The sequence below is a fragment of the Oxyura jamaicensis genome, chromosome 3 (genome assembly GCF_011077185.1).
Source record: "Oxyura jamaicensis isolate SHBP4307 breed ruddy duck chromosome 3, BPBGC_Ojam_1.0, whole genome shotgun sequence".
In the NCBI taxonomy this organism is placed as follows: Eukaryota; Metazoa; Chordata; class Aves; order Anseriformes; family Anatidae; genus Oxyura; species Oxyura jamaicensis.
In genome coordinates, this window is record NC_048895.1 from 13639394 (window position 1) to 13653591 (window position 14198).

General features: G+C 62.0%; 3 protein-coding genes across 9 annotated transcripts in view; 1 reads left to right on the forward strand and 2 right to left on the reverse strand.

Moving 5' to 3' along the window:
- MRPL2 (mitochondrial ribosomal protein L2) overlaps window positions 1–308 on the reverse strand; it is a 1923-nt gene extending 1615 nt beyond the window's left edge. The window contains exon 1 of the mRNA XM_035323113.1: window positions 23–308. Coding sequence (XP_035179004.1) covers window positions 23–269 — 247 coding nt within the window. The 5' untranslated portion in view covers window positions 270–308. The remainder of the gene's footprint in view (window positions 1–22) is intronic.
- LOC118165141 (cullin-9-like) overlaps window positions 1–14198 on the reverse strand; it is a 41484-nt gene that overhangs the window by 11884 nt on the left and 15402 nt on the right. The gene's annotated exons all lie outside the window — the stretch shown is intronic.
- Window positions 567–14198, forward strand: part of KLC4 (kinesin light chain 4) — a 35174-nt gene continuing 21542 nt past the window's right edge. For 4 of the 7 annotated variants that reach the window (XM_035323088.1, XM_035323087.1, XM_035323085.1 and 1 more), the window contains exons 1-13: window positions 567–638; window positions 8444–8710; window positions 8888–9118; window positions 9450–9528; window positions 9616–9841; window positions 10164–10251; window positions 10466–10567; window positions 10681–10854; window positions 10965–11064; window positions 11600–11652; window positions 12403–12470; window positions 12550–12658; window positions 13381–13530. In XM_035323088.1, coding sequence (XP_035178979.1) covers window positions 8462–8710; window positions 8888–9118; window positions 9450–9528; window positions 9616–9841; window positions 10164–10251; window positions 10466–10567; window positions 10681–10854; window positions 10965–11064; window positions 11600–11652; window positions 12403–12470; window positions 12550–12658; window positions 13381–13530 — 1629 coding nt within the window. In that variant the 5' untranslated portion in view covers window positions 567–638; window positions 8444–8461. Of the gene's footprint in view, window positions 639–2025; window positions 2089–8443; window positions 8711–8887; window positions 9119–9449; window positions 9529–9615; window positions 9842–10163; window positions 10252–10465; window positions 10568–10680; window positions 10855–10964; window positions 11065–11599; window positions 11653–12402; window positions 12471–12549; window positions 12659–13380; window positions 13531–14198 lie in introns of those variants that run through there. The other 3 variants (XM_035323089.1, XM_035323092.1, XM_035323086.1) reach the window with 2 other exon arrangements.

The following is a 14198-nucleotide window of genomic DNA, read 5'->3' on the forward strand; positions in this document are numbered from 1 at the left end:
CCCCCCAGCCCCCGGTGCCCACCTGTGTGGTCGCGCCCCCCCGTCTTCCTCATGCCCACGGCCCGCACCGTGTACTTGACGCGGCACTTCCACGTGGGGTCGGTGGTGCAGCGCGCCGCCGAGGCGCTCAGGCAGCGGCAGGCGGCCGCCAGGGCCCCGCCGGGCGGCGATATCGCGACAGGCCGGGCGGCGGCGACAGCGGCGACAGCGGCGCGGGGAGCCGACAGCGCGAGCGCCCCCAGGGCCCGGCACAGCGCCGCGGCCGCCATCTTGCGCGCCCCCCCGCCCCCCCTTCCTGCGCCGCCACCGCGCGTGCGCGTCGCGGCGGCGGGAGGGGGCGTGGCTACGAGGAGGGGGCCGTGGTCACGGGGAGGGGGCGTGGTCACGGGGAAGGGGGGCGTGGTCACGGGAAGGGGGCGTGGCTCGGCTCCCGGTGCTGGCGCGAGGGGGCGCGCGTGCGCCGGTGGCGGCTGGCGGCGGCCATGTTGCGTTTAAAGGGGCCGCGCCGCTGAGCGGGGGAGGGGAGGGGGGGAGGAGGAGCGGCGGAGGGGGGGGGGGCGGATTTGGGCCGGGCCCCGCCCCGTGCCGCCGCAGCCGCCGCCGCCCCGCACCGGTCACCGCCGCCCTGTGCCGAGCAGGTAGGAGCGGGCCGGGGGGGGGGCGGGGAGGTTTGGGGGGGGATTTGGGGCCGGTGGGGCCGGTCTGCAGCACGGGGAGGCTCCAGGCCCGTAGGCCCCGGGGCGCCGCGCTGCCGTGTCAGCAGGCTGCGGTGGGTTTGCCCTCCGGGGCCGGGCGGGGGGGTGTCCTCCCCAAAACGGGGGTTCCCCCCCAAAAAAATAGGGTGCCTCCCCCCCCGGTTTCGTGGTGCTCCGTGGCACCGCCAAGGCCCTGCGCGAAGCCCCGGTGGCCGCAGGGCCGCGGCCGTCGTCCTGGCTCCCCGCCAGGCCCGGTGCCGTGGGGCTACCGGGGAGCCGGGGCGCGGAGATAGGGCCCGGGCGGCCAGGGGGGGAGCCCCGCGGCTCCGCGAGCTGGGCTGCGGGGGGCGTCGGTGCCACCGCGCGGGGAAGGGCGACAACCGGCAGGGACGCAAAGCCCCGAGCCACGGGGTCGCTGTCAGGACGTGCATCTGGGGGCACCGGGGGGCACGGCCTCCGCCCCCCGAGCCCTCCCAGAAGGAGGTGGCAGCCGTGGGGTCGTGGCACTGCCGCGGGGCGACGGGGCCGTGGCGTTCCCGGAGCCTGGCCGCATCTCCTCCCCCCCCCCCCCCCCCCCGCAGTGGGGTCGGGCCGCCCGCTGCCCGCGCCGCTGCCGGGAGCCCCCCGTCGCCGCCGTGCCGTGCCCGCCGGAACGCGGCCGGGAGCGGCCGGACAAGCCCCTGCAGGCATCCAGGTACCGCTCCTCGGCGGCGGATTCCCCGCTGGTGACTGGGACGGGCAGGGCGCCCGGCCGGCCCGGAACAAAGGGCCGCTTCGAGCTGCGGTTTCGGGGAGAGCCGGCGGGAAGCTTTCTGGCGGGGAGCTCCCGAGGTAGGGGGGGACGGGGGGGACGGGGGGGTTTCTGCCCGCTTGCCTCGCCCCAGGGGCACGCAGCGGGCCTGCCTCCCGCTGCCAGACAAAGCCAGAGCGGCGATGACGGAGGCGGCTCCGTCATCGGCACAATTCCCCGCAAACCTCCGCGAGGGAGAAGGGATGCGGCGAGAAGGACGCGTCTGGAGGAGGGCTGCGGGATGGTGTTGCCGCAGAGAGCTCCGGCCGGGCAGCCTGGAGACGTTTGCACCGTGGTGGGAGGCTGCGGCGGGCTTCCAGCCGGCACCGGCCTCCCCTGCACCTCGCCCGGCTCCCCTGCGGCGCTGCTCCGTGCTCGGGTCTCCTCTAGCGCCCTTGGGCTCTGCTCCCCGGGTCGCTTTGACCCGCTTGGGGGGGTGGAAAGAAAGCACCTGCCCCCACTGCGTGCGAGGAGGAGGAGGGGACGTGCGGGGAACGTAGGGTCAAAGATCTCGGCAGCCCAGACGCAGGGTAAATAAACACGGCTGGAGGAAGGAGCAGGAAGCTCGCCTCCTCTCCTCGGCTGTTTGGGAGGAATGCCCAGGTAGGAAGAACAGCATTCGTACCGAAAGGGGTCCCCGGGGGGGGACACGGGACGTGTGGCGAGGCTTTGACCTTGGTGGAGGTGCTGGGTAAAGGCTCGATTTGCTAGGGGAGCCAGAGGTGAACCCGATCCGGTGCTTATTGTGTAGGTAAAGCTTTGTCTTGGGGAATTGAGCTGCCTTGTTGTGTTTCGAGGCCCGTTTGTTTCTGGAAATAGCTCGCCCGCAGTCAGCTGGTCCCTGCAGCCGCCCCAGGTATGCAGCGGAGGGGCTGCGGGCGCTGCAGGGCCTTCCCGGGCACACGGAGCAGCTCCGGGGCACCGACCGTCCCCGTGCTCCTGCGGCACATCCAGCCCTCGGATCAGGCAGATGTCTGCAGAGGCATGGGCTCCCGGGAATTATTCTGCCTGCTTTAATACCGCTGCGTGCTGTCAGGGCAAGGTGACGGCTCTCGCCCTGCAGCGAGGCTGCCTCCCTCCCTCCCTCCCTCCCCGTGGGACTGGGGAGCCAGGGAGGGATGCTCGGCCTGGCTGCGCTCCAGCTGCTTAGCTCCGGTCTCCGCTAGCCTGGAAACAGGTTTTAATGGTGCTCCGCTCTCGTCCCAGCCACAGCAGATGCAGAGTGGATTTGCTGCTGCGGGCATGAGTGAGAGGTGGTGTTTTTTTTTTTTTTCTTTTTTTTTTTCTTTTTTTAAAAAAAGCAACACCTTATCAGCTGATCCGGAGATGCTAGCACGGGGGCGGGGGGTGATGAAGACTGCCATTCCTCTGGTCCCAGTGGAAGGCGCGTGTTTTCCAGGCCAGCCGGGGTTGTAAACAGCACGAGGGGCTGTAAGGAGCAGTCGGGCTTTCTGCTCTCACAGTCCCTTTCTGCTCTCGCACGTGTCTCTTCCCATTTATTTCGCCTGCGTTGCCTCCCGTGTCTGTGTTCCGCGATTGCTGAAGAACAAAAGGAGCGAGCCCTCCCTGCTCTTGAAAGGAACGGCTGATGTGGTGTAAAGCCAACCACACCGGCTCCTCTGTCTTCCCCGGAGCAGATGTGTGCTCTGGACGTTGGCTCACGCTTCGGTAACGCAGGAATTGTTTGCTCTGGTCAACCAGAACAAACCCCGGTTGGCCATTTCCAGGAGGAGATGAGAAGCCCCCAGCTCCTTTCTGAACCTGGATGGCGGCGGCCACGTCCCTGGAAAGCCGGCTTAGCACCGGCGTGCCCTAGGCTGCAGGAAGGCTGTGTTGCAGCACGTTTTCCGTGAGAGATTGGGGCGCTGGGGAGCTGGAGCTGCTGGGACAGAGAGGAATGTTTGGTGCTTAGGGGAAAGAGCATTCGTGGAGTTTCCCCGCTTTTGTGGGAGAGGGGAAACTCTGCAGATCTGCTCCCTGAGCCCTAAACACCCCTGGGGCTCCTGCAGCCTGCGGGTTAGCACAGCCTTTCCCAACGCAGGCCTTCTGGCATCTAGAAGGGCTCCTGGAGCTTCACCCTCAGAGCTGGCGTGTGTCAGCTGCTGCCGAAAGAAGCGGTTCTGGCACTGATCCCCGTGCAGGGCGTAGGGAGGGCTGAGCTGTTTGCAGCGGCGCAGTCGACTCGCGCCGGGCTATAAATGACCACAGAGCCCAGGGAAGCCGGCTGGGTGACGCCTCTGTGGGCTTTAAACCGTGCGGGGGGCTGCCTGGGTGCTGAGGAGAGCCCCGTGTTTCGGGCACGAGAGGACGAGGGCGTGAGAGCTTCCTGCCTCCGTTCCCAGCTGCTGCTGGAGGTGGGTTGCGCTGGTGGATTCCCAGCCGTGTCCCTGGTGAAAGGACACGTGTGTGCTGCATGCCCTTCCTCCGGGCCCAGGATGAGTGCCTGATGCTGCAGTGCCCGGCCCCTTTGTCCTGAAGTGGTGCCTGGCGAAGGGAACCACGAGGAGGAGTTTATCAAATGGGAATTCAGGCTGGGACTTCATTTTCCTTTTCTTTTTTTTCTTCTGGATGGTCAGACAGCGGGTTAGGGGTCTGAAGAGCTTGTAGGATCTGCCCCTTGGGAGATATTCAGCCCTTGACTGGACACAGCCTTCGAATACCTGATCAGAGGCGCGAGGATGGACCAGAGACCTTCCCAGTAACGCAACGCCCATCACAGACCTTTAATTAGGGAGGAAATTGCAACAGAGCAGCCTGTGTAAGGTACGTGAGGCCATCTGCGCATCAGTCAGCGTGGCTCGTGAGGCTCGGTGGTGCAGGAGGGGAAGGGGCAGTGCTGGAGGTAGGGGCTGGGGGAGAGCCGGGGCAGAAGACGGGGCCCTTTGTTCCACAACAGGGTGGAGAAACTCGTAAGCCACTGTTAAGTGCTGGCAGGGCCTCACACGTATCAGAGTTGGGCGGCACCTTTTGGCTTTGGGGTTGCAGCTCAGAAATGTGCTGGGCAGGAGCTCCTGGGGTGCTGGCCCCAGCCTGGTGTCCTGTTTGTGTGCCCTTAGTGGCTCTGCGGGAGCAGAACATGTCCCAGGTGTTTCTGGCACGGCTCACGAGCATCCCAGAGCACTGCTCCTGCTCCGTGCCTCACGCAAGCCTCGGCAGGCACGTGTCCCAGCTGCCCGGGGGCTCCTGCGGTCCCCGCTTGTTTCCTGACGCCACGGCACCAAAATAAGGAGGAAGCTCGCGACGCCAGCCCTGCGATGGCCGAACCTCAGCGCTCTGTTTCGCTGCCCTCGTTTTGTTTGTCGGTGCCCGAGGCGTCAGGTCGAGGTCTGGTTGCGGTGTGGAGGCTCGGCTGTACGTCGGCGATCTCACTTTCAGCTTCGTGGGGGTCAGCCAGTCCTCCAAAAAACCCTTTATTCGGTGGGTTGACAGCAATGAGCTGGCAGAGGTCCAAAAAAAAAAAAAAACCCAAACCCTGACAAAACAACCCGCAGAGTCTTCCCTGCTTCCCTCAAGCAGGTCGCGCTACCTGCTGCAGGTAACAAAAGCACAAGACTGGGGTAACCGCTGTGCAATAGGCCTCCAGCCCCGTGTTTCCATTTCTGCAGTGCTCCTCCATCTCTCAGACTTCTTCACTCCTTCTGGCTATGAATCAGCCTCATTCTTCTCCCCGGGAAGCTTTTTGTCCAGAACCCAGCTGTTTTTTTAGGAGTCATGACTTTGAGATCCACTTGGACCCATCTCGTCTGGCATCCTTGCCTCCGTTGCGGGTTTAAGATGCAAGCGCCAAAGCTTCCAGCTCTTTCCTCTCCCAGCTCTGGTGTGTGGGAGCGGATTTCAGAGGCAGAAAAAGTGGGCTGACGAAAACTGCTGACGCTCGGTGCTTTCCCGGTGCCGCACCGGCTGGCAGGAGGAAGGTCTGTGCCCAGCAGGACGTGGCAGCTGGTGGCCCCCCGGCTGGCTGCAAGTGCTGCAGAGCTCCGTGCAGCCTTCCTCCCGCCCTGCCTTCCTCCAAACGGGAGCAGGGGAGGGGAGGAGGGTGTTGTTGGGAAGCCGGGCTGTTCCAGCAGCTCACCGGCAGCAGGGAGGCCGTGCCAAGTAGAGCAGAAACACGCCGGTGGAGACCTGAGCCGCGGCACCCCCGGCGCTGCGGGGATGGCGGATGGATAAACGAGGAGCTGGGTGCTGCAGCCTGAACCTCCCCTTTCTGCCCGGGTAAAGGAGGCTCCGTGCCCTTTGCTGAATGTGTGGGAGCAGGAGGAGCGCTTGTGCAGCGGCCTCAGCCTGCCCGACCTTGGCATCGGTTGCCGTAGAGCACGTTGCCTCTCTGGAGGGCTGCGCACCGGGCACAGACCTGCCAGCCCTGGGGAGGGCTGGAAATAAGGCTCCGTGGGGAAGAACCCTCGCTCTGTGGGGGTAATAAGCCATCTTCCGCCAGCGTTTGTGGGTTTTCTTCCCTGCGCTAAAGGGAGCAGCCTTTGAGCGACTTCTCTGCAGGCCTCTCTCTGTTTTCTTGGTGGTGTTTGGGAGCGAGCGGCCCGTGTGCTGCGCTCGGCTCTGGCACCCTGCGGCCAGCCTGCGCGGTCCTCCCTTGGAAGCTGAAGCTGAGCACTAAGCGAGCTGGTGCCTGGCAGAGCTGCTGGCCACAGAACCACAGAACGGTTTGGGTTGGAGGGGATCTTAAAGATTATTTCATTCCACCCCCTTTAGGTACCAGGAGGCCACTATAGCATCTCCCTGGAGCCTTCTCTTCCCCAGGCTGAACAACCCCAGCTCCCTCAGCCCGTCTTCATGGGAGAGGTGCTCCAGCCCTCTGATCATCCCTGTGGCCCTGCTCTGGGCTCCTTCTGATAGCTCCATGTCCTTCTTGTGCTGGGGGCCCCGGAGCTGAACACAGGGCTCCAGGTGGGGTCTCAGGAGAGCAGAGCAGAGGGGGACAATCCCCTCCCTCGCCCTGCTGGCCACGCTGCTTATAGGACACGGCTGGCTGCCTGGGCTGCAAGTGCACATTGCCAGCTCGTGTTGAGCTTTTCATATCAACCGCCACCCCCAGGTCCTTCTCCGCAGGGCTGCTTTCACCAAGATCATCCGGCCCAACCACCCCCTACCACCATCACCCCCTAAACCACGTCCCTCCGCGCCACGTCCAGCCTTTCCTCAAACGCCCCCAGGGACGGTGACTCCCCTGCGGCTCCCGCGGTGTCCTCCGAGCCGAGGCAGTCAGGGATTGTGCAGAAGCGTTCGTGCAGTCAGTGAGAGGAGAGTCACTGTCAGGACGTCCGGAGGATCCGAGGATCGGTTCGCGTATGTAGTTCAGGGTAGGATAAGCCTGATGTCTCGTGGGTCGGGCTTCGTTTAGCTCCCTTCCCAGACAACCTGAAGCCGTTACAGCTCTGCAGAAGGGCACTGTGAGATGCTCCAAGCTTTTTTTTCTGGAAGGGCAGAAGAAAGGCAGGATGTTGCTGGAGCAGAGATCCTCGTGGTTTAACACGCAGCTCAGCAGTTTCCCAGTTGATGAGTGGCTCTGTGCGCGGGGGAATTAATGAGGCTGATTTCCTATGGATCTGGGGCTTGTCGGACTGTTACCGAGCAAGGTGCGAGCTCTGGTGGCTTTTTATCCTGGTTCGTAAGATGTTCCTCTCCTCGGAGCGTATGTATGGAACATAAAGCAAGAGCCCAGGCCCTCCCGGTGGGGATGTGGTTGATGCTTCTGTGAAAGCCGTCAGCATTCTCAGCTGGCCCAGCACGCAGAGGGCCAGGTGAAGAGGTGCTCGAGGGCCACCCCGCTGCGTGAGCCCTGGAGCAGAGCCCTAAGTGTGCCGTACGCTGGGCTTGAGGTGGGCATCTCCTTGTGTCTCCAACTGGTACCTGTGCTCCGGGGGACTCCCACTCCCTGATTTCCCTGCTTCTGGGTATGGAGCTGAGTTTTCTCGTGAGCCAGAACTGGTGACGGGGCCGTTTTAGCCTTCAGTTGTTCGCTGGGCTTCTGTGGAAGCAGGTAAGTGTCTGCTGCGCCTTGCTAGCAAGCTGTGTGCGCCCATTTCAGGGAAGGCAGGTGGAGGTTTGATGGAGCAGCGCTGGCATCCTTTGGGCTGCTGCTGGGTCCTGCCACGGACTTCCTCGGGAGCTGGGAATCCTTGCACATCTCCTGAATTGTGCTTGCCCACAGAAGGCTGACCGTGGCAGGGTTTCCCTTGTTGCTTTAGCACTCAGTCCCTCCCCCTGATGTTCTATCAAGGTGGGAAAGAGCACCGGGGACTTACGGATCAGGTGGATTCCCCAGGAACGGGCAGCTGAGCAATTTGGCCAGCAGGCTATGAGTGGCAGCCAGTTCTCAACAGACCTCTCCTTCCATAGTCTGTGACGGTACGTGGCGCGTGGCAGGCGCCCAGGAGGGGAGGATGCAGTGGGTGCAGCGCGAGGTGGTGCTGGCGCTGGGTGATGAAGCGGATGTGGAGTCAGCATCGTGACTCGGGGGCTAGGTGGGGAAGGGCTCGGCCCTTGCTCACAAGTAGGAACAGCCTCAAAAAACACAAACCTTTGCCCCTCTGAGGCTCTCTGCTGTGCTGAGAGTTCACTGCGCTTCCTGAGGGATGTGCATCGCTGGAGCAGAAAGCTCGGAGCCGGCACCCCTCTGCTTTCCCTTCCCTTCCCTTTCTTCCGCAGTTGGAAGAGGTGCCGGGCTCCGACAGCCTCCTCGCATCAGTGGTTTGCGGGTGGGAGGCGCGCACATTGCAACCACAGCTGCCAAGCACAGATCTCGGCTCCTAAAGGGAAGCTAAATCAGCTCCCCTCGCTGCTGGGAGCGTGGGGGTGCCGGCGGGCAGCACTGACTCCTGAACGGCTTAATGTGGGCAGCTGGTCGAACCCCGTCGCTGGCAGATGAAGGAGGCTGTGGCACTTGGGTCTGGCTGCTGAAACAGCACTGAAGCACTCAGATTTTGTCTCTCTCTCTCCGCAGGGCTGCAGGACCAGGACTATGTCCACCATGGTGTACCCAAGGGAGGAGAAACTGGACAAGCTGAGCCAAGAGGAGATCATTTCCAACACCAAGCTGGTGATGCAGGGGCTGGAGGCGCTCAAGAACGAACACAACTCCATCCTGCACAGCTTGCTGGAGACCATCAAGTGCCTGAAGAAGGATGAAGAAGCCAACCTCGTGCACGAGAAATCCAACCTGCTCCGCAAGTCGGTGGAGATGATTGAGCTGGGGCTTGGAGAAGCTCAGGTGAGAGCAGCGAGTGCCCTCCTGTGTGGTACCTGGGACTGACGGGGGAAGGCAGGCGCGTGGCCATCCCCCGTGAGCCGCAGGGGCAGTGTGGCCCTGGGGGTGGTCCCTGAGCACGTGTGTGAGGGAAACGTGAGGCTGGGGTCTCTCCTGACTCTCGCTGTCACTCCCGACAAGGTGATGATGGCGCTGTCCAACCACCTGAACGCGGTGGAGTCGGAGAAGCAGAAGCTGCGCGCTCAGGTGCGGAGGCTGTGCCAGGAGAACCAGTGGCTGCGCGACGAGCTGGCCAACACCCAGCAGAAGCTGCAGCGCAGCGAGCAAACCGTGGCTCAGCTGGAGGAGGAGAAGAAGCACCTCGAGTTCATGAACCAGCTGAAGAAGTACGATGAGGATGTCTCGCCTTCGGTAGGCCCTCGTCCAGTCAAGCAGCGGCCTTTTGCCCCAGGGGGTTGGACCAGGAGGATTGCCTGGGTGTGACAGCCTTGCCCTGGGTGTTGTCTCTTCCCAGACAAAATGGGAAGGGTCTCTGGCAGAGCATGGAGTGGGATGCCAGGATTCGAGGGGGAAATCTGGCTTTACTGGGTTTGTTGTGTGGGAGAAAGATGGCGGCAGAGACACCAGGGATGTTGGTGGTGGTTTTGGGCTGCAGCAGGGAGGAGAGATTCGCCGCTGGCTCAGCCCAGGCTGCTGTCATCTCCTCTGAGAACCTACAGCACTGTCATTCCCATTCTCTCAGGAGGAGAAGGAGGGCGACTCCACCAAGGACTCCCTGGATGATCTGTTCCCAAACGAGGAGGAAGAACATGGTCCTGGCTGTAAGTGTGTGCTCGTGCTCGGTTGCTGACCGTATCCGTTCAAACCTGCTCTGCCAACCGTGCCCGTGTCTTGTTCTGTGCCTGCAGTGCCCCACCAGCACAGCAGCGCGGTGGCAGCTGCCCAGCAGGGAGGCTATGAGATTCCCGCGCGCTTGCGCACCCTCCACAACCTCGTCATCCAGTACGCCTCACAGGGACGCTACGAGGTGGCTGTGCCTCTCTGCAAGCAGGCGCTGGAGGACCTGGAGAAGACATCAGGCCACGATCACCCCGATGTGGCCACCATGCTCAACATCCTGGCGCTGGTGTACAGGTGAGGATAGTGGGGAGGGCACAGCTGGGCCAGGAGGGCTTTCTCCCTCCATTTTACCAGGTCAGCACGTTCTGGTGACAAGGAATTCTTCCGGCTTCCAGGGATTTGCCCTTCAGAAAGGTTTTTTTTGGCACAGATAAGGGATTGGGACTGACAAACTCCCTGATAAAACTAGGGACTGGCTAGAGTAGGGAGGAGGGGAGAAATGAGTGGGCTGTGGGAGCTGGTCTCTGTGGAGGGAGGACTGCTGTTTGTGGTTCTGCTTGCCGTGGGCAATGTTGTCCAAACCCTGAATAACTAACTTGTTGGCTTTGCACTGCAGGGATCAGAATAAATACAAAGAGGCAGCACACCTCTTGAACGATGCTCTCTCCATCCGTGAGAAGACCCTGGGCAAAGACCACCCAGCGGTGAGTGTCTCCCTCCTCTCTTGGTCACTTCTCTTGCCCAGGCACAGCAGGGACCCTGTGGTGTGTGGGGCACTGTTTTGCCACAGCAGTCTCTTTCTGCCGTCTTGTTCAGTACGGCCTGGCAGGATCCAGGAGAAGCCGGTTCCTGACACGTAGGCAAGGTTGGTCCCACTGAATTCAGCTTTGTTTCACAGAGAAACTTACATCTCTGCAGGTGGCTGCAACTTTGAACAATCTGGCTGTTCTCTATGGCAAGAGAGGAAAGTACAAAGAAGCAGAGCCGCTGTGTAAGCGAGCCCTGGAGATCCGTGAGAAGGTAGTGGACTCCCATGACCTCCTTCCTTCCAGCTCCCCCTTAGGGCTTTCTTTCCCGACCTTGCAAATTTTAAATTTTGTCTTTTTGTGGCTTCCCTTCTTCTGTTCACCCAGGTCCTAGGCAAAGACCATCCCGACGTGGCCAAGCAGCTGAACAACCTGGCCCTGCTGTGCCAGAACCAGGGCAAGTATGAGGAGGTGGAGTACTATTACTGCAGGGCCCTGGAGATCTACGAGAGCTGCCTGGGTCCTGACGACCCCAACGTGGCCAAGACCAAGAACAACCTGGTGAGACCCTGGGAGGAGGCCGCGTGGGGATGGGTGGGAGGTAGCTGGGAGAGGTGGGGAGGGCTAGTCTGTGTCGTCCAGTGGGGTTGGAGCTGTTCTCTTGGTTGCAGGCCTCCTGCTACTTGAAGCAAAGCAAATACAAAGACGCGGAGGTGCTGTATAAGGAGATCCTCACCCGTGCTCACGTGAAGGAGTTTGGCTCCGTGGACGGTTTGTACAGCAGGAGTTACTGGGGCTGGGGAAGGCTGAGCAGTTTGGTCCCCTGGCTCTCAGCCTGGGCTTGGCTGGTGCTGGTATCCCCGTGGCAGAGGGCTTGCAGGGCCCCTGCTTTGGGCACGCCTTGAGACACTGCCCTTCGAGTGTGTTGTGCCGCTCCACGTCCCGCAGAAGGAGACCAGGAGAGCTCTGGCTGTGAGTCTTTGCTAGGCTGGGAAGCAGTTGTGGCTGAAAGGGGAAATAGCAAGTGGCACAGTCATTCCCAGGCCTGAAGTTTCTCCTGTAGGCCTGACCCAGGTATTCTACCGTGGGAGGACTTGTTCCCTCCTTCCCATGCCCTGCCCTCGCAGTGCCACTTGCCTTTGTTGGGGCTCTGGGCAGTGCCTGGAAGCCCCGTCACCTCCCTCTGGTGAGCTGCTGGCTTTGGAGGCAGCGCTGGGTTGTGCAGGAGGTGGAGCTCCAGGGGAAGCATGGCAGAGCAAGAGGACAAGGTGGTGAACGGCGCTGTCTTGTGTCCTTCCCCGCACAGGTGAACACAAGCCGATCTGGATGCACGCGGAAGAGAGAGAGGAGATGAGCAAGGTGAGTCTAAGCTGGGGGCGCAGCCTCTTGACAGCAGCAAGAGCTGAGAGGAAAGATTCATCCTCAGAGCTGCTGGCCAAACCCGTCCCAACGGAGCCATGCTGGCTGTGTCCCCTTCTTTCCCAGGGCTGTGGAGCAGGCCGGGAAATCCAGCCTTGCAGGACAGACGTGCAGTTGGAGTGAGATTCATTTTACAGCCGGGGCAAGGACCGAGCTTCTTCCTCCCCTGGGACAGTTGGGCCTGGGCACCACTGCCCTGGGGGCAATGGCACAGCACGTTCAGCATGATCAGGCGGTGGTGACCACACACCTGCCTTGTTCTGCTGGGGCTGCTGCACTCCGCTGTGGGCCATTTCCACATCTCCTATTAAAAAAAGTATCAAACTGTCTTTGTAGAGCTTCACTTTTTTTTTCTTTTTTCCCCTCGCCCCTTTCTCCCTGCTCTTAGTGGCAGCAGGGAGAGGCCGGCTTTCCTGCCTGCAGCTCTGGCCTCGGGTCTGGGCTTTTTGTGCCCCCCGAGCATTTCACAGTGGTTTCAGCCACCCCGTTAGGGCTGCCTGTATGCAACCATCAGAGGCGTTTTGAATGCTGAGTGCTCTTATCCTTGGGGTTGCCCAGGCTGTGCAGGTTCTGACCCAGGGACACCTAAAAGTGCCCGTGTTCCAGGCCTGATCCTGGTGCCCAGAGGGAGAGCACGGGCCAGAGAACGGCAGTAGGCACGGGGCTAGCAGTTATCTTCTCGCCCTACAGAGCAAGCACAGAGACAGCGCTCCCTACGCTGAGTATGGCGGCTGGTACAAGGCCTGCAAGGTTAGCAGGTAAGCGGGGTTCATGGGCAGCTCGGGGGTGGGCCAGGTGGCCCCAGGGCTCCCGGTCACCCACCATCTCTTCCCACAGCCCAACCGTGAACACCACCCTGAGGAACCTGGGCGCGCTGTACCGGCGCCAGGGCAAGCTAGAGGCAGCGGAGACCTTGGAGGAGTGCGCAGTTCGCTCTCGGCGGCAGGTAACCCTGGGGGCACCTTGCTCAGGGCGGGGGCTTTGGGCTTTGGGGGCTGGCATAGCCACGTGTGTGGTGGGGGGCTGCCCTGTGCCTTGCAGCCTCCTATATCTGTGGCTTACATCCCCGCAACCCTGGAACAGCTCGGTGGTTGGTGTTGTGCAGGGGTACGCACGTGTGTGTACGTGTATGTGGAGTTGCATGGATGGATGGAGCACGCGTTTTGTGAAGGAAGTGTGGCTCTTGGGGTGCAGGAATCCTGCAGCTGCGTGAGGGCAGGTTACTGGGCTTTGCCAGCCACCGAGGAGATCTGCACTCACTGGAATATTTTCTTTCTACTAATTATTTGTCCAGGAAATGCAGTAGAGATTTCCTAGAGCGCCTCTCAGCCTAAACTCCTCTCAATCCTCATGCAAAGCAGGAGTTGTAAGCACCCGGCACTAAGACTGAGGGAGAGCAGAAACCCCCACGCACCAAGATGCGAAGGACAAAAAGTTGTCCGCTTTGGGGCAGCGAGCCCTCGTCGCTCAGGGTGGCTCATGGCTTGAGAGGGGCTCCCTGAACCTGAAACCCAGAGGCAGCTAACTGCGGGAGAGCATTTGGCTCTGTCCTCGTGCGGGAGGATTTTGGCTGCGATGGGGCAACGGCGCAGAGATGGGACGGGCCCGGGCAGAGCAGCACCACCGAAGGGCAAAACCTGGTGCTTCCTTATTCCTTTCTGCTTGCAGGGCATCGACCCCATCAACCAGACGAAGGTGGTGGAGATCCTGAAGGAGGGTGACGGCACAGAGAGACGTCGGAGCCTGGGTGGCGGCGTCAAGTACGAGAATGCCACAGACGGTAGCGAGGAAGTGAGTATGGGCGTGGAATGGAGCGGGGTAAGTACAAGACACCATCAAGAATGGCCTCAGCTGGCTGCTGGAGGGAAGGGACAGCCCGGCTCAGGGCTCTCCCCGTGTGGCCTGTCGTGGCATCCTCGTCTGCCTCCATTTGTCCCCCCGCACACTTCCTCCTCCCCCTCTTTCTTGGCATGAGCCAGCCAGCCCACGAAGGTGCGTGTCTGGGCCTGGCCCCTGGCGTACAGGCCAGATAACCCCACTGACAGCTCCTGCTCCCAGGGGGGCACCGGGTCCTGGCAGTGCACAGCATGAGCTGGTCCCGGCCTGCCCTTAATCTCAGCCTTGGCAACCTTATTAACACCTCTCCCCGCTGCGCACCCCTCTCGAGGCCCTGGCTGAGCATCAGCCCCATCTCAGGCCCACGCAGCCTCTGTGAGCATCTTGCCTTTCCGTCCTGCAGTGCGCCACGGGCAACGCCGAGCCCAGGGAGGTGTGCGTGTGCCTGTGTGTGTGTGTGCCCGGTGGGTCCGTGGCTGCGTGGCTTCAGGGCAGGGGGACAGCCCGCAGGCAGCGCCTTTGCTGTCCTCTCCTGGTCTCGTGCCACCCGTGGGCTCTGGCTGAGCAGAGCTGGTTCAAGGCAGGTCTTCGCAGGGCGCCTGGCCGAGCCGGCCGGCGGTGGTGAAGGAAGTTGCTGTTAGCCAAGGGTC